The following is a 24,149-nucleotide window of genomic DNA, read 5'->3' as shown; positions in this document are numbered from 1 at the left end:
CAATTAATTGTTTTTAAAAAACAAAGAATAACACTACTAAACAGTATTGTCTGAGAGGTGGCCACACAATACTAGCTTCCCCTTTTTGTGGCCAACAGGTCACATGCACAAAAAGCAAGAATTGGAGAAGTTTGTTGAAGATGTAGGGATCTATTTTCAGCTGGCGTTAAGGTGGCACTAGTGTCAAACACACGTTAGTTTGCAATTTCGTCATGTAAAACCTGGTGCATTGGCATTTTCCAGCCATAACGCCAGGTTTGGCAATTTACCTGTTTTATATCAGCTCGCTTGCACTCAGATGGGCAGGGTGGAAATATTTGAGGTGTGTCCTGCTAATTTCAGGCAGTGCTGATTGGGATATTTAAGAACAACCAAAAGCTGTTTTTAGCGGTAACGAAGTTGGTTATGGCATGAATTTTGACAGCGGAAATGCAGCCTATCCACACTGTCCATATACACATGGAACAAGAGTAGCCTAATGTGCTTTTGGTGCCTGTATTCTTTATATTTAGAAACATAAACTTATGTTTTTTCCCAAGGATAGGCTCCCCTCCTCTCATTGAAGGCTTTTTTGTGTCTGCCCAAAGCAATCTCGAAGTAGTCAAGACTGTCAATAAAGGGTTTGGCTCCTGAGACTGCTTGGAAATAAATCTTAAATCACCAGTGAGCTGACATTCCCTTTTAATCGATCCATTCTAGGCAGGGGCACTTTATTTTAGCCATGCAGGTCCCATTTTGGATGTGCGTAAAACCCTCCATAGTTTGCATTGTATTAATTTTATATGCCCATGGGGGGAAATGATGGTGCCTGTAAGTGTGACATAGCCCATTTAAAACAAGTGGTTTCGTTTTGTTTAGAATGTTCTCTTTTTTTGCCTTATCAAAAACGAATTTAATCTTGCTTATTGACAAGGTTTGGCATGTCCATGCTCAGCCATAATGCAATTTACAGTGAGCCTAGCCCCTATATGATTGTGAAGGCTATTGAAGCTATGCAATTACTTAATGTGGACTGCAAATGGGTTCAAGTTAGGTCTACATTTTGTTATTTAGTTTCTGTAAGCCATTTAACAAACTATAAACGGACTAACATTGGAATTAGAGTTGATTCCAAGGCAATACATAAAAGACCGTAAATACACAACATGACGCAACCACATATTTAGCCATGGATCACGTTCTGATTGCCCCGTGAGGGACACACCCACAACGTGTTATTTATAAAAACCCAACCCTTTCGCGCCAACGTCAGCAAGTGCGCCGATAATTGTGATAGTGAAAATAGTAAAATATTTGACACACCCCTGGACCTATAGTGCTACCGCCTGCGCTTAGATTTACCATTGCGTTTATTTTTAACAAACCTGAGTCCCTAATATTACGCAGAGAATAAGTGTAAAGCTTTATACAACACAAATCAAATAAGAGTTGAGAAAAGCGTTACGAACAACAACAACACACACACACACACACACACACACACACACACACACACACACACACACACACACACACACACACACACACACACACACACACACACACACACACACACACACACACACACACACACACACACACCTGTAGTCGAGGGTAGTCAGTGTTACCTAGTGGGAGCAGAGAAACAGATTTAGTCTTACACAGATCCTCTCGCACATCAAAAAACAAGAACCCAGCTGTAGGCCATCTACTCTCCAGGCATAGCACGAATACCTCCCTTGAAAAACAGGTTTCACCTGGGGGAAGACACGCACATTTTTCTCCCTGAGCAGGTTCATGGCACGGTTGTAGGAGGGTGATGTTTCCCTTAGGTACAGATATAGGATCACCTTCCCCAAGTCCTAACCTTAACCATTAGTGGGTAAAATGGTAAAGTGACCAAGGATCAGCGTATCGGGGTAACTAAACCTGGCAACCTTCAGGAATGGAGACTTAAAGGAAACACCCATAACACTAGAGAGACACTGCACCTGACTGCTCATTCAAATCACTCTGTGCATATTACTACGCATTAGGCATTAGGCTAATTGGCAGTATTTCAGCTAGCTCTCTTGATATATGCATACTCCCATCTGGTTAGGATGTAGATTCTATTGCCAAACATCTCAAGGCTCTTAAATTTAATTACTCTCCTGCCTAGTTTCTACCACTCTTCCTTAATCCTGTCTCACTCATGACACTTCAAGGAGTACACTGAAAAACAAAGCAGGACAGACAAATCTGTCAGAAGTTCTTGTTGTCAAACTCCATAATTCCCATATATATCATGGACATTCACATTTCCTGGGTCCCCTTCAAAGCAAAAGGGAAATGTGGCGATGGTGGATCAGTCAGCACAAGAAGAAAATAATTAGGCCTAGCAGTGACAGTTAGAGGGTACGTTTCGTCAAATTACACCGCTAAGTCGCCTATTTGAAGCAATATCTCGAGAGCGGTGAAGCGCGTCACGATTAGTGAAGCGCTTCGACACTAAATTTGGGCCGCTGGTTTTCCACACTTTAATCCTCCCAAACACAATTACACAGCTGAAGGGAAATGTGTGGGATTAGCGTGAGAGAAGAAAACATATTAATGAACAAGCCAATAGAAAGCTATGGAGTACCTCATAGAAAGTACGAGAGAAAGGGATCTGTAATGAATATAGCACTTTAAATGTATTATTAGAAGGGAGATGAACAACCGCATAGGAAGTTGTGCTTTGCTCTAGCTACAGTACAGACAGTGAGACTGGTTATAGAAGTGTTGGCACGATAGTGTAAAAAGGGTACTGGAAAAAGTGTGAGTTTGTGAGAACTCAATTTGCATTCTATCCTTGCTGGTTTTTGCGGGCGACCTGACACATGAAACATAGGTGGGAGGGCATACAAGCTTTTGCCAATTTAATAATGCGCAATTTGCCAAACTGGGTCATGGAAACACTTCAACCACCTTTTCCCCCGACGCTGTCGTTTTTTTTTTTAGGTGTAACGTCATTACTCCCAGCTGTTTTTATAGACACAAGATTGTTAAATGGAAATGCACGGTAGCAGGCAATTGTCAAATCTATTTTCTATTCAAACTTTATAAATGTCGACAACAGTGGCGGCCGGTGCCGTTTAAGATGAGGGAGGACAATTTGTTTTTTATGAACATGGCCTTTTCTGTTATGGCCTATTGGATGACTGTTATTCATATCCCATTCACACAGCTCAATGTAACATAGGTAGGTAGGTTTAGGCCACTACATGACTCAAATTTTCCCTCTACAACCTAGCCAATGAATGAACGTTTACAATGTAGGTGAACAGGTCGAGAGAATTTTCAGTAATCACGGTGACAAACCATGACACATCACTTCCTGTCGTCGCTTCCTGTTGAACACGGAACGAGGGATAGCTCAGTTTGTTGTTTTGGACAGTTTGTGGTTGTGGAAAGTTTTGAAATTCTGTTAAAAAAAGTCTGTTTCTTGCTAGCTACCTTATGAGTTTGGATCCCGCAACGCGGTTTGCATCAGTTGCTGGGACCGCTACTATCTGTCCAGTGATCCTGCTAACCAAGGCAGGGTCTGAGGAAGTGTTAGGCGTAGCAGCTAGCCTAGCTGCTCGCTAGCTACCCATCAAGCTAGCATAGATTTGTTGAGGGCTTTAAACGCAACCCACGAAGTGGTTAGCAATTGTGCATGGAACTTCGTATTGTCCCAGGCTTGTGGTTGTCTAGACCCCTGCTGTTTGTTGTTGTTGTTTTCAATCTTCCCTGCAACCTGCCCTGTCTGGAACTGCGAGGAGTAACAGCGTAACCTACCTTGTTACCATGACAAAGACCATGGCTTCTTTCTTTCTTTCTTCTTTTTATCACCTTGACTTCTTTCTTATGTCATTCTCTCTGGCACAAAAACTTTTTTTAAAGTGTCGATTGGGGACAGAATGCGGTCGGACCATCAAATAACTGGCATAGAAGCCATGGATTATCGGCAACATCCACACCGAGCTAAAGGCTAGAGCTGCCACTTTCAAGGAGCGGGAGACTAATCCGGACGCTTATAAGAAATCCCGCTGTGCCCTTAGACAAACCATCAAACAGGCAAAGCGTCAAAACAGGACTAAGATTGAATCCTACTACGCCGGCTCTGACGCTCGTCAGATGTGGCAGGGCTTGAAAACTATGACGGATTACAACAGGAAACCCAGCCTCGAGCTGCCCAGTGACGCGAGCCTACCAGATGAGCGAAATGCCTTTTATGCTCGCTTCGAGGCAAGTAACACTGAAGCATGCATGAGGGCACCAGCTGTTACGCAACGACTGTGTGATCACGCTCTCCATAGCCGGTGAGCAAGACCTTTAAACGGGTCAAGATTCACAAAGCCGCGGGCCAGACGGATTGACCGTATGTGTGCTCAAAGCATCCGCGGGCCAACTGGTAAATGTCTTCACTGACATTTAATTTTACATTTTTTTATAATATGTTTATTATTTTCCAATCATTTTTTTTTTTAAAGACAGCGATACAAACATTGACACTCATTGTACTATTGAATGGGATGGCCAATTTAGAGGACAAAACTCACACATACACAAAATAAAACTAAATCCTATTAGGTGGTACATGTATAAGAAGACAGCATATAGTCATTACAAGCAGTGTAGTTAAGCCAAAAATAAATATTAAGTGGAGTACAGCACAGAGTAGCAGCAGATCATCAACCCAGTTATGAAGCGGGACTAGACCATGTATCCAGTATCGGCTGCCATATTTTGCAAAACATTGGACTTCTATTGGAGGTATTGTATCGAATCTTTTCCATATGTATTACATTCCCTAAATCCCGTAACACCATTTCAAAGGTAGGTACAGTCTCCAATTTCCAAATTTGCAATATGAGCCTTATTGTCACGGCTTTCTAATTCCTCCTCCTCGGACGAGGAGAGGCGAGAAGGATCGGACCAATACGCGGAGTGGTTAGTGTCCATAATTTATTAGCATCGAACTGAACACTATAATGAAACAAAATAACAAATAGAAAACCGACAAACAGTCCCGTGTGGCACAACGACTACACGGAAGACAAACACCCACAAAACACAAGTGAAACCCAGGCTGCCTAAGTATGATTCTCAATCAGGGACAACGATTGACAGCTGTCTCTGATTGAGAATCATACCCGGCCAGACACAAACATCCCAACATAGAAAATACCACATAGACAAACCCTCCCAACTCACGCCCTGACCAACTAAATAAATACAAGAAAAAGGAAAACAGGTCAGGAACGTGACACTTATGGCTAATAGAGTACAAAGAGAGACTTTAACCCTTCCTGGCTATTCCCATCAACTGTAACCAAACAGCGCGATCAATGGGTCTGGGGCTATAACTCTATCGAAGGCTTTAGATAAGTCATCAAAAAAGAGAACCCAGTAAGCATGTAACTTAGGACATGTCCAAAATAAGTGGGTCAACGTCCCCTCATCCTGCTTGCAACTCTCACACAGTGGTGAGGTGTCTGGGAATATTGTATGCAGTTTCACTTTTGAGTAATGTAACCTTAAACTGTACAAGGTTGTATCTGGCATTCACTGAACTGTGGTTTATATTCCTGAGAGCTTCGACCCAGTCCTCATCTGAGATTTCTGAACCAAGTTCTTGTTCCCAAGCCCTTTTAATAGTGTCTACCTCTATGTGGACCTGTAGCATATCATACAGTCTAGAGACCGACCCCAAGGATCAAGCTATCGAATGTAGGATTATTTTGCTTAATGCCACACTGTGGGATATGTGTCCTTAAGAAATTCCTGATTTGGAGGCATCTGAAAAAATGTGTTGTTGGCATGTTAAACTTAGCTTCATTTCAACAATTACAGGGTAACTGATCATCAATGTATAAGTTACCAATTCTTGTGAGCCCCTTCTCCCTCCACTGTGAAAACACCATATCATCCAATGCAGGGTGGAAAGCATGATTCAGGCAAATCGGGCTGTCAATGTATACAGTGGGTATGTTAAGAAAATACCTCATCTGTTTCCAGATCCTAAGAGTATGACAAATGACTGGATTAGTCATAAGTGACTTTTTTCACATATGCTGGACTATTAACAAGTGCAGGGAGTGAGGAATGTTGGCAGGAGGCCTGCTCAATCAAAAGCCATGAAGGCATATCATTCTGTCGCATCCCAGCTAAACCTTCCCTCCAGAAAGACAATGTTCAGATTAGCAGCCCAATAATACAGTTTAAAGTGAGGAAGGCCAAAGCCCCCCTCTATCTTGTACTTGCATAAATGCTTCTTTGAAATTCTGACTGCATTGTTATCCCATAAAAATGGAATTACTATTGAATCCAGTTTCTTAAAATAGCTTTGTGGTATGAAATTGGGTAGACATTGGAAGAGGTAAAGAAACCTGGGTAGGACAACCATTTTAATAGCGATTATACGACCAACCAAGAAGATAGGCAGAGTTTTCCAAAAATCAATATTTTGTTTAAGCTGATAATTGTTCATGTCCCAATTCGCCTTCAATAGCTGATCAAGTTGTCACTACAATGCCAAGGCTTGTGAACTTGTCCATCACTGTTCTAAATGGGGTAGATTGCAGAAATTGCATATCCACAGGCCGTGATAACGGCATCAATTCGCTTTTTGCCAGTTTATCTTGTAGCCAGCGAAGGAGCCGAATGTATTTATCAAGTTAAGTAAGGGGGGAATAGAAGTTTTAGGCTTGGATAAAAGCAAAAGAACATCATCTGCAAATAGGGAAACTTTGTGCTGCGTCTTATATTTTAACCGGAGCTATATCGGTACATGCACGAGTGAGAGTAGCAAGGGGTTCCATGGCTATAGCGAATAGAGCAGGCGAGATAGGGGACCCCTGTCGGCAGCCCTTGAACAGGCGGAATGACTGCGACATTTCCTGATTGGTTACCACGGATGCCATTGGATTTGCATAAATAATTATTATCCAATTAATAAATTCCTTTCCAAACCCGAAATGCTCCAGAACCGACATCATATACTTCCACTCAATCTGATCAAACGCCTTCTCTGCGTCAAGAGCAATTACCACTGCCTCAACTTTATGATCATGATACATTACGTTGAAAAGGCGTCTCAAATTTTTGTATATATGTCGCCCCGGGATAAAACCTGTCTGGTCAGGGTTTATGATGTCAGAAATATATTTTTTCAATCGGTTTGCCAATATCTTTGTCAACACCTTATTTTCTATGGGGAGTAACGACAGGGGCGATAAGACGACATCTCAATGGAATCTCTATCTTTTTTCATGATCAGTGCTATTGTAGCCTCATACAGTGTTTGCGGGAGTTTGGCATTTTCTTTGGAATGTTTAAACATTCGCAAACATAAGTGGAGCTAGACTGGCGCAGTACTTCTTATAGAATTCTATTACATATCCATCGGGCCCAGGGGCCTTGCTGTTTGGAAATTGTGCTATCGCTGTGTTAATTTCTTCTAAATGTAACAGTATAACTTTAGTACGTCCCCTCGCCCCTACACGGGCGCGAACCAGGGACCCTCTGCACACATCAACAACTGACACCCACGAAGCATCGTTACCCATCGCTCCACAAAAGCCGCGGCCCTTGCAGAGCAAGGGGCAACACTACATATTGGTTTCAGAGCAAGTGACGTAACTGATTGAAATGCTACTAGCGCGTACCCGCTAACTAGCTAGCCATTTCACATCCGTTACACTCACCCCCCTTTCAACCTCCTCCTTTTCCGCAGCAACCAGTGATCCGGGTCAACAGCATCAATGTAACAGTATAACTTTATGGCGTCCCCTCGCCCCGACCCGGGCGCGAACCAGGGACCCTCTGCACACATCAACAACTGACACCCACGAAGCATCGTTACCCATCGCTCCACAAAAGCCGCGGCCCTTGCAGAGCAAGGGGCAACACTACATATTGGTTTCAGAGCAAGTGACGTAACTGATTGAAATGCTACTAGCGCGTACCCGCTAACTAGCTAGCCATTTCACATCCGTTACATAAAGTTATCCCAGGATGGAGTGCAGAAGCTGCCCCCCTGTCTAGTTTAGTAAGTTCACATTCAGTGAGAAAGCATTCCATAGTTTGTGGATCAGTAGCATCACATTTTGATTGATATAGCTCTGAGTAAAACTGTGCAAAGCATTTATTAATATCCTGCGGATCTGTTACTATTTTACCCTTCTTGTCTATTATTTTGTGAATAGCTCTAGATGCCTGTACATGCCTTAGCTGTCTTGCTAATAATGTGTGGTTTGTCACCCAGTTCAAAATAACTTTGTTGCGTTCTAGCAAGTAAAGAGCCCAGGTATTTTGAAAGGATGGTATTGTATTCATATTTCAACTTTGTGATCTTCTCAAGGACTGCATTTGAGGAATTCATCCTAAAAACATTATCCTGTTCCCCTAACTCTCAATTTCTCTCAGCCTAGTATTGGCGCGTTTCTTCCTCCCTGATGTATAAGAAATAATGTAACCTCTAATCACAGCCTTTAAAGATTCCCAAGGGGTGGAGTCGTTAACATCCCCCATGTCGTTAGCTCCGAGGAAAAAGGCAATATGCTCCTTCAAATACTGACAAAAAGTCTCATCTTTCAACAAGTATGCGTCTAAGCGCCACGGTCGCCGACCTGTAGACATATTGTTGAGGATTTAGCACCATGGACAGAGGAGAGTGGTCCGTAACTAGAATAGGGTGATAGGTAACCGACGCAGCTGCTGAAATTAGTTTGGAGTCCAACAAAAAAAAAATGTAAATTCTGGAATATGATTTATGAACTGACAAAAATAAAGAATTATCCCTAATCTGTTGGGTGCGTCAGTCTCCAAATATCGACAATGTTAAGGTTTGTCATCAATGTATTTAGACAGACACTGGCATTTGAATGTTGAAGTGACCTTGATAGCTGTTTATCTAAAAGAGGATCTAACGTACAGATAAAGTCGCCTCCAACAATAACACTTGTATCCGAGATATTTGGTATGGCCTTAAATACCCTTTGAAAAAATGATGGATCATCGAAGTCGGGTCCATATAAATTGACCAAGGTTATTGGTTTCGAATTCAGTGTACCAGCCACAATAATATACCGACCATTAGGATCTGAAATCGAGGATGAGTAAACAAAAGGAATGTTTTTCCTTATCAGGATTGCTACCCCTCTCGCATCAAAATTAGACTGGTGTAGCTGACCGATCCAGCCGACTCATAGCTTGGCCTGAGCCGAGCATTTAATATGAGTTTCTTGAAGAAGCATTATGTCAGTGCCCAGTGATTTAAGATGAGAAAAAAACCTTAGCTCTTTTCATGACATGCCCTAAGCCATTACAGTTCCAGCTGACTATCTTTATTCCACCTGGTCTACTCTGTGCACGGTCACTATGTGGCATTTCTTATTTTAGAGCAAATTGTTGCCGTCATACAAAACCCAAAAGAAAAACGACCCGCAGTGCGGGATCTTGTCATGCAACCTGTATTAAATGTGAACATAAAACACAGAGCCCCTCCCCCCTTCCGTCTCATTACTGAGTTACTTCCCCAAACGAAGCACTCCTTGACTAACACACAAACCTTAGGGGGTCTAGACATACAGCTTGAACTAACTCGTCATCTATAGATGCTACGCTTATAAACTAATATTAAATAACACTTCACTCTCACGTTAGGGGCTGAGTGGCGCTAAAAGATGATATGGCTTATATAGCATTGTTTAGCCTAACATCTCACCCATCATATAAGTCCCAATTTCTGATCTTCTGATCGAAAAGACATAGGCAGGAAATTCAAACCCATTCCTGGCCTCTATTTGGCCATTTAGCCAGTTGAAACAGTTGGCTTCTTTTGGGTTGTCTAACATACGTGTTGATCCCTCGACTGTCACCTTAAACCGGGCTGGGAAGAGGAATCCATATCGGATGTTGGCTGCCCTGCATTTCTTGCGTAACTCATCATACTCTTTCCGTTGGTTCCTCACCTCAGAAGTAATATCTGGGAAGAAAGACACCCTGGCTTCGTTGTAGTTAAGGGGGAACTTTTGACTAGCCAGCTTGAGGATGAGATCTCTGGTCTGGGGATAGTGCAGCCGTGTGATGAAGGGCCTTGGTGGCGCGCCCTTGGCCGGCTTCGTTGCCTGTGATCTGTGCGCGCGGTCGATCAGGATGTCCGTTTTGAATGCCGGTATCAGCTCCAAGACAAATTCAGTGGGTTTCCCTTTCTCAGTGTCTTCCTGGATCACAAATATTCAGATGTTCTGGAGTCTTGAATGCGACTCGAGCATTTCCAATCGGGCTTTCAGGGTTCTGGTGTCATTTTTGAACGATGTGCACTGTTTCTCTATGGCCTGTAGCCTGGCCTCGTGATTGACTGTCGTCCGCTCAACCTCATGCATCCTGCCCTTAGTTGCCTTCACAGTTTCAGTCAAAGTCCAAATACTCTTTGAGATATCAGCCAACCTTGTGTCCACCTTCTTGCTTAGTGAGTTTATAGCAGCCAGTAGGTCTCTGAGTTGGTTCTGTGGGGAACTCTTGGGAGCTAGCATCTTCAGCTAACTCCTCGTGGGTCGGCGATGTTGAAATTGGTTTGTTGTCTCTTTCATTCAAATTATCTTGTTTAGTGCCCCCTTTTTATGGGCCTTTTCCCTTTGTCATATTGCCAGACTATGTTTCAAGTTACAGGTTTTTAGAGGTTAAGATAAATATTAATTTGTTTCAAAATTGAGCGGAGCTCTAGCAAAGCACGTCTACTCCATAGCACGCTCACTAGCGCCCCCCTTAACTGACATTTCAACTGCTCCCTGGCCAACTCCGTAATACCTACATGTATCAAACAGACCACCATAGTCCCTGTGCCCAAGAAAGTGAAGGTAACCTGTCTAAATGATTACCGCCCCGTAGCACTCACGTCGGTAGCCATGAAGTGCTTTGAAAGGCTGGTCATGGCTCACATCAATACCGTCATGCCAGAAACCCTAAACCCACTCCAATTCACATACCGCCCCAACAGATGACGCAATCTCAATTGCCCTTTCCCACCTGGACAAAAGCAACACCTATGTGAGAATGCTGTTCATAGACTACAGTTCAGTGTTCAACACCATATTGCCCATAAAGGACCCTGGGACTAAACACCTCCCTCTGAACTGGATCCTGGACATTGACAGGTCGCACCCAGGTGGTAAGGGTAGGCAACACCACATCTGCCACGCTTATCCTCAACACTGGGGCCCCTAAGGGGTGCGTGCTTAGTACCCTCCTGTACTCTCTGTTCACCCACGACTGCATGGCCAAGCACGACTCCAACACCATCATTCAGTTTGCCGATGACACAACAGTGGTAGGACTGAACACCGACTTCAATGATACAGCCTATAGGGAGGAGGTCAGAGATCTAGCAGTGTGGTTCCAGGACAACAACCTATCTATCAAAGTGAGCAAGACAAAGAAGCTGATCATGGACTAAAAGGAGAACAGGCCACCATTAACATCAACGGGACTGAAGTGGATCGGGTCGAGAGGTTCAAGTGGTTTCCTTGGTGTACACATCACTAACGATCTATCACAGTCCAAACACACAAAGTCGGTTGTGAAGAAGGCACGACAACACCTTTTCCCCTTCAGGAGACAGAAAAGATTTGTCTTGGGTCCCAGATCCTCAAAAAGTTTGATAGCTGCACCATCGAGAGCATCCTGACCGGTTGCATCCCCGCCTGGTATGGCAACTGCTCGGCATTTGACCGTAAGGCGCTACAGAGGGTAGTGCGTACAGCCTAGTACTTCACTGGGGCCAAGCTTCCTGACATCCAGGACCTACAGTGGGGCAAAAAAGTATTTAGTCAGCCACCAATTGTGCAAGTTCTCCCAATTAAAAAGATGAGAGGCCTGTAATTTTCATCATAGGTACACTTCAACTATGACAGACAAAAATGAGAGAGAAAAAATCCAGAAAATCACATTGTAGGATTTTTAATGAATTTATTTGCAAATTATGGTGGAAAATAAGTATTTGGTCACCTACAAACAAGCAAGATTTCTGAATAAAGGCCAAAACATTTATTTCTGTTTTTAGAGTGTCATGATGTGGCCCTTTCTGGGTATAGATTGTGGCCTCACTCACTCACACCTAGGTTCTGTTATCTCAGGTCGTAAATTCCTGGCGGAGACTCTCTCCCCCGGCCATGCAGAAAGAGACACAGAGAGAACAAAGGATTTCAAATGGGCATTTGATACAAAATGTCCACTTGTGAGAAGGTGGGAATTGTCCATGGACATTTAAGGGACGGGTATAACGAGTGTGTTTCATTTGGTGACCTCAGAGAGGACAGGAAACACACATAACTATATCTCTGAATGTGTACATTTCTCAATTATGGGGTTTGCATCTAATTCTTGTATAAAATGAATGAGTAAAGATGAAACTATTTGTGGAATTATGTAAGGTGATGTTAAACCTTTAATTAAAATTAAACTTTAAAGGGAATACAATTGGCCCGCCATGAGCACAGACATGATCTGGCGTCATAGACCCGCCTTTTCTATTGTTACGAATAAAAACCCCTCCTGAGGAAATCCTCTTCAGAACACACATACCTCGATGGACCACAAAACCCTCAGTATAAGCTAAGGTTGAAATGGTTGTTGAATTCCTAACCATACCACGTGGAGCATTGGCTTCACGGCGGAAATGGTTAGACTCTGAGACCAGACTATCGATCCCTACAGAATAAGAGCAAATCTTAGATTCTAATTACTAGTCTGCAGCTAGAAATTATGTCAACCTGGGATGCAAAGACCAACAACCGCCAAAACATCTATTCTATGAGAACATTTCTGAATGATAACACGAAAGACTGATCTTCAGGGAAGCAGAGAGAGAGAGAGACTCGGATGAACTCTCCAACAGCAGGACTGATGATTCCAACAGAGATCCCGACAACACACTGGGCGTAAAAACTTTGTAATCTGAAGATTTTCCTTGGTGCCCTGATTTCCTAGTTAGGAGGCCCCATCCACAAAGTATCAAAATACAGAGAGGTGTTGGTAAAGGTATATTGTCCTGCTAATAGCCCATAATGGGCAATTATAATACTATACATGGTGTCCAGGTCAGGATAACCAAAACATGTATTTATTAAAGACTATCAGAAAGAATGTTCGTACTTACTTTGATCCAAAGCCATGAACGAGTGAGTCACTCAGCTTTATGTAAGTGCCGCTATAACTTGATAATATATAACGATATTTTGGAGGTTATTTCGTTTAAAAAATAAATAAATTCAAGTGATCATTTGTAATCTGAATAAAGGCCAAAATAATATTTGTAAAGGCCAAAACATTTATTTCTGTTTTTAGAGGGAGAGAAACGCTGGGCCAATTGTGCGCCGCCCTATGGGACTGCCAATCACGGTCGGATGTGATACATAATAAATAATAATACTTAACTTAGAACCTAACTTAGAAATACATTTGGCGATAGAGTTCTCCCCCTACCCTCCATCTAGGCAAGTCTATTGTCCAGCTACCCAGTGTGGCGGGGTGGGGTGGGGGTCCACCCCCCCTCCCCCATTGGCTAGGTCTGTCTTCTGTGCGCGGCTCTGCATCCCATCCCGTGCCCCCTGCCCTCGTGCCTTGAACCTTGCGCACTTTCAGTGGATACAGCTGGAGAACTGCAAGGCAATTCCATTGTGCACCACTCGGGAGCCATGACCAATATGACCAATATATATTGTCCTGCTAATAACAGGGTTAATAATATATCAGTGAGAATAGCCAAGGGACTTTTATATAATTCTAAATTATTAATAAATCGCTTTGTTTTAAAAAAAATAACACTTTTGGAGATTATTTTGTTTTCAAATAACGTAAATGAGTGAGAAAAAGGCCCTTCTTGAACATGGGGTGAGACATTGTTACTAATTTGTAAATAAAGCCAGTTTGTTATTTAGAATTATTGATTTCTGTTTATAGAGGGAGAAAAACAAAGAATCTACAGTCATCTCATGGGTCTCCCAGTCGAAGCCGGCATGGGTATTGATCCAGCATCTGTAGCAACTCCGATTGCACTGCTATGCAGTATCTTAAACCGTTGCACCACTCAGGTGCTGCACAACGTGACCGGTCAGGAGTGGGCTACAGTACTACAGTAAGAGCAAAATAATCTTAAAATAAAATCCTTAGTGTAACAACAGTTTTAGTAAGTAATACTGAAGTCATGTACAATTATCATGTCACGCCCTGACCATAGAGAGCCTTCGGGATTCTCTATGGTGTTTTAGGTCAGGGTGTGACTAGGGGGATTTCTAGTGAGTTTATTTCTATGTTAGTGTATTAGTCTAATTGGGGATCATACTTAGTGTTTCCCTTTTCCCACCTGCGTTGTGGGATATTGTTTGTATGAGTGCCTATGTGCGCTACGTATTGCACGTTCGTTAATTCTTTGTTGTTTTGAAGTTTCACTGTAATAAATATGTGGAACTCTACTCACGTCTTGGTCCGATGCGCCTTGGTCCGATTATTTATATAACGACCGTGACATATCAGTTTCTATGTAGGTTAATGTCGCCCATTCATTGTCAGTTAGAGACACAGTAGGACCCAAAAGCATAATCAGTGCTCCAACTCCCCCTTGCGCTGGTATGGAGCAATGAAGTGGTGACGCACTAAACCACAAATTACTTCTAAGTCCCGCAGCATAATCAAAAACCTTTTAGTGGAGCAACCACTGTAGGTTTTGTATTGAAGTCAACGTACTCAGTGGAGGACAGAAGCTAGCTGTGTGTGCTGCTGAAGGTACTATTGACCTTCATTGCAGAACTGTGTGTTTTAATCAATTATTTTGGTGAATATAAGTCAATATATTTAGCATAGTTATCTAAAAAAGGATAACTTTTTTTATGTTTCACTATTTATATTTTCTAGAAATTCACTGAGGAAGATGGTCCACCCCTTCCTCCTATGAGGAGCCTCCACTGGTCAATTTTTAAAAATATAATTGATGGAAACGTAGCTACTAGGGTTTAAAAGGGTCAGACTTTCCGGTAAATTTCCTGAATTTTTCCGGACATTTTCCATGGGAAGATATATCTGGGAATTTTCGGAATTTAGCTTAAAATGATAAAATAGTTACCTTATAACAGTGAACCTTTTTTGTGGGATAAACATAAGGCAATTCTAGGTCTTGTGGCATATTTTGGTTAAACTATATATTTTGGTTAAACTATCCCCAATTCAATGGATTTTCAACCCTCTGCATGCACAGTGCACTCTTCCATCACATGTACAGCTGAATCTCAAGATATTGCACACAAATGAAATGCTATTGAGCCAACACTACTAAACTGTCTGAGCTAAGAACTACATGCAATCTGGTAAGTTTTGATTACAATACTGGGTGGGGTGTATATTTAATATATTTTATATGACAAACATTTTTGTTAACTAGTAAATAGTAGCCAACAGCAAAGTGTGTTTAAATCATTTATAACTTGATAACAATTTCTGCTAGTTAGTTTTTGCTACCATGTGGGTTTTACCTTGCTTGAGCCTGCTAACTGAGGAGTGTTAATTCATCTGTATCCATACATGTTTCATTTTAAAACATGTATCTTACAAAGGAGTTGTTTAATCTAACTGCTTATCTGTACATGGAATTGTCTCCTTCCTCAGCGCTATGACGGCTGCGTGGTCCCATGGTGTTTATACTTGCGTACTATTATTTGTACAGATGAACGTGGTACCTTCAGGCGTTTGGAAATTGCTCCCAAGGATGAACCAGACTTGTGGAGGTCTACACATTTTTTTTCTGAGGTCTTGGCTGATTTATTTTGATTTTCCCATGATGTCAAGCAAAGGGGCACTGAGTTTTAAGGTAGGCCTTGAAATATATCCACTAGTACACCTCCAATTGACTCAAATTATGTCAATTAGCCTATCAGAAGATTCTAAAGCCATGACATAATTTTCTGGAATTTTCCAAGCTGTTTAAAGTTACAGTCAACTTAGTGTATGTAAACTTCTGACTCACTGGAATTGTGATACAGTGAATTATATGTGAAATAATCTGTCTGTAAACAAATGTTGGAAAAATGACTTGTCATGCATAAATTAGATGTCCTAACCGACTTGCCAAAACTATAGTTTGTTAACAAGAAATTGGTGGAGCGGTTGAAAAATGAGTTTTAATGACTCCAACCTAAGTGTATGTAAACTTCCGACTTCAACTGTATGTTGAAAACGTTTTTGGGAGATGCGATGGATCATTGGGGATCATTCAATATTCCCTGTCTTTTGTTGTTCAGTGAAATCATCCCATGTGAAGAGTCAACTCATTTAATTAAAGTTCAATTCGTAACTAAATCGTTTTTAAAATTTCTATTGGAAGGATTTAATCATTTGCAATTATGTCTACTTATGATAAGGTAAAAGCTTTACGTTTCTGTCTACATATATGGTAAATATATCCAATGCAAAAAAACTTTACATTTACACGGTATTAATATTAATTCCCAAATATTCCTGCAGAAAGTTTCCACCTCTGAATATTCCCCAAAATGTGCAACCCTAATAGCTACAGAGAACTCATTGCTCTCTATGGCTGTAACCTGAGTGGCAGGGACAAACCATGCAGGTACACTACCTTCCCTTTTCCACTGAGAGAGCGTGACTGACATTCCTCTGTGTGCCTCTTCCCACAGACCCAGGATATCTCTATTTAAGCCAAGGACACCTGACACGGTCTATGAACGCTGTCACACTAGTGGCAGGCAATTAGAGAGCTGTAAAGTTCATGGTTGACGATAGAGTGGAACTTCGCCAGCCAAACTCTTGATTGTTCCTAGGATGAATCTCACTAGACGCATTAACGGGGTATTTCACCCTGTGGGACCCTGGGTTTGTTTTGATCATGTCCGAGGGATTTCTAGGTGAGTGAGATGTGTCTCACACATAATTGGCCACGAAGAGGCTTCTGCTAATTCTACCAATTGAAGCCAAACATAATTTAGACAAGGGTAGCTAGGCAGCCACATATAGTAAGTCCCTGAGCTTTTTTCCATGTGACCTGATCAGGACAAACTCAGGGTCCTATAACCAATGGCAGGGGGAAAATTCACCTGGATGTGGGGCTGCAAATGAAATTCAGTGTCGTCCCAAATGGCACCCCATTTCCTATATAGTTCACTACTTTTTCACTTAGGCCCTTGTCAAAAATAGAGCACTTTATAGGGAATAGGATGCAATTTGGGAAGCAGACCCAGTCAGCCAAGGGCCTGGGGAGACCTGGCAGATGAGAGCCCACCAACGTAGGTGGGTGCCTGGGTGGAAGCTCTAATGGGAAGCCATCCATCCCCACTGCCTGCCTGGCATAACCCTGTCCATCACCGGGCTCCCGCCACCGTGCCAGGGAAAACCAGCTGATAACACTGAGCTGTCAGCCACCCTAATCCCCCATCAGTCAGAGGACAAAGGCTGTTGTCCGCCACACAGGCTAGGCGAAACGATGCAGAGCACATCAAACACAGAGTCCCACCTGCACAGGGAGATACTGACCGTTTTAAAAGAGCCTCATAGTACATCTCTAGACAGCTTGCTAGCTGGGGCACATGATACTCATATAGACCACTAACACCTGGCTTTCTGGTGCTTTCAAAGAAAGTGATTAAAGGTTATTTACAAAGTGTCCCGTTGATTTGTAGCCTGGTATATACACTCTGTCCAGATAATAAAATGGGGGTTGCAAGCATATGTATCTATGGCTTGGAAATTATTTTGCAAAGAAAACGAGTTTCTATTGGACAAACGCAGGTAAGTCACTCCCCGTTTCGTACCGTTATGTTAAAAGGGTAAACGGCTTCCGTTTCCAGAGGTAACGTTAATGAATATAGCCTAATGTAGGAAAATATGTCGTTATCTATCGTTTAAAAATTGTATCAATAATACATTTTAATGGAAAACTAACCTGATTAAAAGGAAGGATGTAAAAACAAAAATGTCAGCCAACGTAAAATGCGTTAATATATTCAGAGAGTCCATTTTGCTTACCTGTTCCAGAATCTTTCGATATCTCTGGTTGGCTTGGTCTATCAACTCCCGAACTGTCCATTCTCCTTTACACGGAACGACCACTGCAGTTGCTCCAAAAGTTAGTGACTTTCATGTTGTCCTTGTCATCCGAAAAAAAGTTTTTGAAGAACAGCCTCCTTTGATCATCTGTATATTCCTCTGTGATTCATTCACATGTGCGATGCTGCGAAGCGCTTGATACCGCACAAGGCTCAACCGAAACTGGAGCATATGTGTCACTGGACGAATTTACACTGACAAAATGACTACTACTCAAAACTACAATTTACGATAAAAAAAAACATTAGCTTTTCTCAATTATCGGTCAAATTAATAAACGGAGTAGCTTTCATTATTTTGTGTGCTGAAATATACCTGTTGATCATTGCACTGACACCCGGAATTTGATCAACATAAATCACGTCAATGATAGGTTTCCACTAGTTACTACAGCCACGAAGTCAACATTGGCTATAGCCCTATCGTAAAAATGTATGAAAACAAAAATGAATTTAAGGTCAGCAGAGTGGTTAGGTTTAAAATCGGATTTTAATAAGATACAGTTTTTAAATGAGCATGGTTTATGACTGACTGTGGTAACTAGTGACGACCCAATGTTAGGCTGTTGATAAACGTATCAACGATTGCTTCGAATATTTATCTTCTCAAAGGTTCAACTTCCTCGTCTTACCTACTTTAAGCCATTTTCTTTTCAACATGACAATGATTGTAAACGACGTAGAGCCTGTTTACCATAAACCCTGCTTTGATTTTATACCCTACGTTTTAAAAGGTTACAAGTTCAAAGCAGAAACATGCCTACCAAACAACCACGAGCAAATCACTGTCTACACTTTGTCAAAGGGTCAATTATGGCAAGTGATTGAGGGCTTAATATGCTGATCGCATGCGTGAGCGAGCATTGCAAAATAAATGTATCTTTCAATAATTTCACCCACACTGCTTGTGAGTCTGCGTAGCCAGCAGCTAAAATATAACCTGCAAGTCTCTCCCATCTCATTGTTTTTTAGGAGCATATACCCATGTGGGTGATTGAAAGATGAAATTAGGTCCACACTCAGTACAGTTGGTGGTGGTAATGCACCTTAAAGTTGGATGTGAACCGCAATATAAAGTCCAAAGAAAAAATACAAAGCCTGAAGGAGGAGAGATTACTAGAAACGTACTCGGTTTACCCTTTTATCTGTGGATTAATTGTCTGTGTGCATTTCAGGTTAAATAACAACCCAATGTTTATACCCCAGGACAAATTAGCTAGCATCAGCAAGCTAGCTAGCTAAAAATGTTTAATGCTTTTCGACCTGTTCCCAAATAATATAGTTGTTTCAGCGTTTGTTTTGATATTTCAACCTGCATGTCCTGGGGCCTGTTGCACAAAACTAGGATAAGGGATTAAGCCAGGATATCTTGGTGATCCTGGCTCAATTGATCCGTAATCCGGTTGCACTAAAGATGGATAGGGGGCAGGAGGATATGTTATGGTATAAATTACCATGGAGATTTATTCTGTGGAGCTAGCCTGCTCCAGACCAGGCTAAATTCCAGGATCTATTTAATCTCATCCCTAATGTCAGTCAGCAGTCACCACAAATGGAAACCAATAGTTATTTCACTGCTCACTATACATTGTTATCACATATAACTAGACCCACTGTTATTATTTAAACGTTTGTGATCATTAATTTCAATGATTTTGGATAAAAAATGATTTTTAGATGATGTTGCTATCATTAGATAATTTACAGTTTCCCATAGACTATAAGGCTATATATAAAATGATAGAATATTAGGGCCACAGAGGGGAAAAAAACACAAGTCATAATATTGTAACCAGTTGTTTTAAAGGAGGACAGTTGTTAAAATGACAGATGTGGGGCATTTCGTGAAATTGTACTTCAGTATGGTTTCATAAACAAAGACATGCTGATGTGCCAGAATATTAAGTATCACATTGTCATAAGTATCAAAACTGTAAAAACAATATGTAGCTTTTCTGCAGAAAGAACCAGCCTCATAAATTTATGACTTTATCCTTTTTCTTCAGTGTGGCCCTAGTACTCTGTCATATAAACAAATACACATTCCATATGAATATAAAAACACAATGTGTAACATTATGTTCCTTTATTGAATAAGGACAAAACAAAGCAGGTAAACCATCAGCTCCTTTCGAAACTGAAGTCACAGTGACTCTACAAGATGGAAAGCACAGAATCCAAGCATATTATACAAAATGATACATACACATTCAAAGGTCTGTATATAACACACCCTGCATGTCTGCACACTAAAATAAATGCAGGACAAATCCATACACATCAACTGAACAGACAAATGAATGGATGCAGTAGCCTCCCTGCAGCCTTGTATTACACACAGTATACCGCACAAACATCATAAGAGGCCAAATTCGTCAAAAAACGAACCCAAAAAAAACCAATTTCCTCTGCCACCGCAGGACATATTTAACCAAAATTGAAAGCACACATACTAACTAAAATAATTCAACACATATTGGTCCCTCAGCAGCCGACCACTGTCGTCATCAGGGAAGATTGCCGGATTGTCCCAGTCCATGGCTGGTGGCACTCTGGGGGCCCTCTCCTTCCTCAGGCAGGCCACATTGTGGAGGACAGCACAAGCCACAGTAATATCACATGCCCTAACAGGGCTGACCCTTAATTTGTGAAGGCAGTGAAAGCGTGCCTTCAGGAGGCCAAAGGTCATTTCAACTCTGGCCCTGGTCCTGGCATGGGCATGGTTGTAGGCCTGCTGTGCTTCCTGGGGGTCTGTGAAAGGTGTCAGGAGAAAAGGCTGGCAGCCATACCCCCTGTCTCCCAGCAACACACCAGAGAATTCACCTGTCAACACAAAATCTCATCATTACTACCTCATAAACACAGTGATATTCTTGACACAGCCATGATGGTTATAAATAGGGGTTGTGTGGCTTACCTTGTGATAGGCACTGATAGATTTCAGAGGCCCGAAAGATTCTGGAGTCATGGACTGAGCCAGGCCATTTTGCCACAACATTGCTGATCACACAGTCAGCATTGCAGACCATCTGAAATCATAAGATGAGGAATATTACACCAATCAATGCACATCACTGGCAATGCAGAGTGTTCGTCAATGGACAATATCAAAAAGTTATGTTCACCTGAACATTAATGCTGTGAAAGGATTTCCTATTCACAAAATCGGCCTCATGGGCACCTGAGGGGGCTTTTATCCTTATGTGTGTGCAGTCCACTGCACCAATGACATTGGGGAAACCTGTCACACAAAGTAATGAGTATCCTACTATGTGTTAACAGTTGTCCTGTAATTTGTAGATCCTCTTACCTGCAATCCTATAGAACTCCTCTTTGATGTCACAGAGTCTTCTGTGGCCAGGGAAGGAGATGAAGACATCTGCTAATGCTTTGATAGCCAGACACACACTCCTTATTGTGCGGCAAATTGTGGCCTTGTTCAGCTGTTCTGCATCCCCCACTGAGTACAGGAAGGCTCCACTAGCAAAAAAAGCGCAAGGCCACACAAACCATTTGCTCCACACTCAGTGCATGGCTCCGTGCAGTGCGGTGCTTAATCCTGGGACCCAGTAGTCTGCATAGATACCTGATGCCATCTGCAGAAAACCTGTATCTTTCATATAGATGGTCATCAGGGAAGGCCAGTGGGTCCAACCGGTCCCTGAAGACCCTTTCTCGCCTGAAGGCTCTCCTCAGCACAAGTGCTTCTTCATCCACCACATCTCGCACGAATGGGCATGCCATTGTCAGAGCAGAAAGGAACACACAATTTTGGGCCTTCATATAGGCTAGTGGCCACACCTGGTGCTGGGGGGGTGGGCAAAAGAGGGCGATGCCTTATAACGATGACTTGGTTGTACTGATTGCTGGGAAAATAAAAAAAACCTTAGAAAGATGCCACCGTCCTGTGTGCTCACAATAAGAGCTCATATGTCATGGCTCACTTGACTTTACGAGAATATACCTAATTTTTATTTTGAGCTGTGTCATCTTCTTGGAGCTGGGGGAGGAAAGAAAAATAATGATTAATACATTTGTGTTACAGTTAGCATACAGTGTACATTGAAGGCATATCTCACCTCCCTCTCAAGTTTTTTTATTTCAAGGTCCAGTTTCCTAATTGTCCTCTTTTTTATTTCGGACTCCAGTGCAAGATTTTCCATCTTTTTCTTCTTGTACTGAATGTCTATGTCTGCCAGTTCTATTTGGCGCCGGAGGTGGTTGCCATACAACTTTCTGATAGCTTGTGAGCTCTGTGAACACAATACAATTAGCGCAGCTGGAATTTGGCAGGATGTGGTGTCCTTTTATTAATACGCACTATGTTGCCAGGCTGGTTTTCCCACTGTATAGCATCTGGGTCCTGTAAAAGAAATTAGATTTTTTGATTTTGATGAGGACTCCTCACCATTGTAGAGTAAATAGTACTTTCACAGTCTTAACATGATACCTCATGCCTTCTGGAATCCAGAGAGATGGTCTCCTCCTCATCATCGTCTCCATCATGTGCTGTTGCTGCTGCACTGGGGCCTTCACCCTATCACATTTAATCGGATTCATATTGAAGCTAGTAGACAAGACATGCCAGGCCTACAGTATGCCTTTGATGGAGTACTCACTGGATCAGCATCGTCTGGTGCTTGTGCTGGTGGCTCTAACAGGAACACAGTGCTGCCAGACACTGCAAGGCAATAGGTAAACCAAAGTCAGACAGTCCAAATTGATTCAATATGAATGTGGTTGTATCCCATGTAGAGATGGAAGGACATACCTTGAATGAAGCGGGTGGCATCTTGGGAGGAACCTATGCTCGTCTCTTTCCCCCCAGGGATCCCCTCTAAGACGGGCCTGCCTTTATTTAGCTCCAAGGCCATGTCCTCTGCTGGGGTAAGGTCAGCCTTTGGTGACCCACCACCCGTGCCTTGTCTGTGGGTATTCTTTTTCACTGCTAAAACAGTACAGACAATGTGTGAGCAGGCACCTTCTGGGTACAATATATGCTTGTGCTTTGTTAAATATTAGTCAGGGACCATACCATTCTGCAGAATGTTCTTGTATTTGATTTTGACCTGCTGCCATGTCCGTTTTGGCCCGTTCATGTTTAATCTACACACACACACACACACACACACACATTTAATGGAGTCACACTGCAAAAAATTACTTGGTATTTTTGTCTTGTTTTCAGTAAAAATATCAAAAAATGTATCATAGCTTTATACAGTGTGATGGAGTTACTTTACACAATTTCACTCATATCTGCAGTGCATTTCAATAAAAAATTTAACCGTTTCATAATTACAGTACAACTGCATTTTTGGAGATGTGAATTAAATATTTGAATTGTAATTGTGATGTTTCAGCGGAGCGGTGAGTGTGTAATTGTGCACTACTTACGCATTCAGGCGGTCTGCAATACTTTGCCACGCTTTTTCTCTTTGCTTTATCACTGTGGCGGTGTTGCCTTTCTTCTTAATTATATCTTTTACCTCCTCGTATGCCTCCATGAGGATTTGTGCTTCCGACGGGGAAAAGTACGCGGCTCTAGTTGCCATGGTAAATCAGTTAATCTGTGATCTGTGGCGGGGTCTATTTGAGTGAGCCGTGAGCGCGCACCTATCCAGGATTGGTTTCACCTGGCTTAATGAATCCGTGTCTGCTCATCCTGGCTTGGTCTTTGTGCAACCAATTAAGCCTGGACGCACATGTTTTGGCTTCATTGAGCTCAGCTGAGTCATTTATCCCGGATGTCTTAATTCTACTTTTGTGCAACAGGCCCCTGATCGCATCTGGTGGGGTGATAAAATCAACATGTGTGCGATGGCACACGCGGACGAGCGATGTGGTCAGCATATAATTCCAACACACAGCCATGGCCTTAAAAAAAATGTATTCAAGCCTCAGCTTTAGTCGAAGAGACTTGTTGATAAGATGATAAGAAATATATTTTAGTTTAGGTTATTAAATTAATTTCTCAAGCCGGCCAACCATGCTAATATGAAATCCCTGAAAATGTCTGTTTAATTTGGTGAGGTAGAACATTATTATTTA

General features: G+C 42.1%; 1 protein-coding gene and 1 pseudogene across 2 annotated transcripts; both read right to left on the bottom strand.

The window, feature by feature from the left end:
* The window catches only part of LOC139532933 (partitioning defective 3 homolog B-like), a 218,788-nt pseudogene extending 200,518 nt beyond the window's left edge, over positions 1-18,270 (bottom strand).
* Positions 18,271-20,148: 1,878 nt separating this feature from the next.
* Positions 20,149-23,878, bottom strand: LOC139532108 (myb/SANT-like DNA-binding domain-containing protein 4). Of its 2 annotated transcripts, XM_071329264.1 has the most exons (12): positions 23,496-23,878; positions 23,134-23,204; positions 22,870-23,046; positions 22,718-22,779; positions 22,549-22,635; positions 22,420-22,461; positions 22,178-22,351; positions 22,063-22,098; positions 21,409-21,964; positions 21,224-21,339; positions 21,016-21,127; positions 20,149-20,921 (listed from the first exon to the last, which is right to left on the bottom strand). In XM_071329264.1, exons 1-8 carry the CDS (start codon positions 23,651-23,653, stop codon positions 22,063-22,065), a joined length of 807 nt encoding a protein of 268 aa, XP_071185365.1. In that variant the 5' UTR covers positions 23,654-23,878; the 3' UTR covers positions 20,149-20,921; positions 21,016-21,127; positions 21,224-21,339; positions 21,409-21,964. The 2 variants fall into 2 exon arrangements, with proteins under 2 accessions (XP_071185365.1, XP_071185364.1); XM_071329263.1 differs by lacking the exon at positions 21,224-21,339.
* Positions 23,879-24,149: the final 271 nt, after the last annotated feature.

The sequence above is a fragment of the Salvelinus alpinus genome, chromosome 10, assembly GCF_045679555.1.
Source record: "Salvelinus alpinus chromosome 10, SLU_Salpinus.1, whole genome shotgun sequence".
Taxonomy (NCBI): Eukaryota; Metazoa; Chordata; class Actinopteri; order Salmoniformes; family Salmonidae; genus Salvelinus; species Salvelinus alpinus.
This window is presented reverse-complemented; position numbering and strand designations above follow the sequence as displayed.

Bases quoted from the DNA above. Each gene is read 5' to 3' on its own strand.
- LOC139532108 (XM_071329264.1), bottom strand. From the start codon at position 23,653: ATGGCAACTAGAGCCGCGTACTTTTCCCCGTCGGAAGCACAAATCCTC. The intron at 23,205-23,495 runs GTAAGTAGTGCA...GTGTGTGTGTAG, and splicing joins ATTGCAGACCGCCTGAATGC to ATTAAACATGAACGGGCCAA. The intron at 22,636-22,717 runs GTGAGTACTCCA...TAAATGTGATAG, and splicing joins CACCAGACGATGCTGATCCA to GGTGAAGGCCCCAGTGCAGC.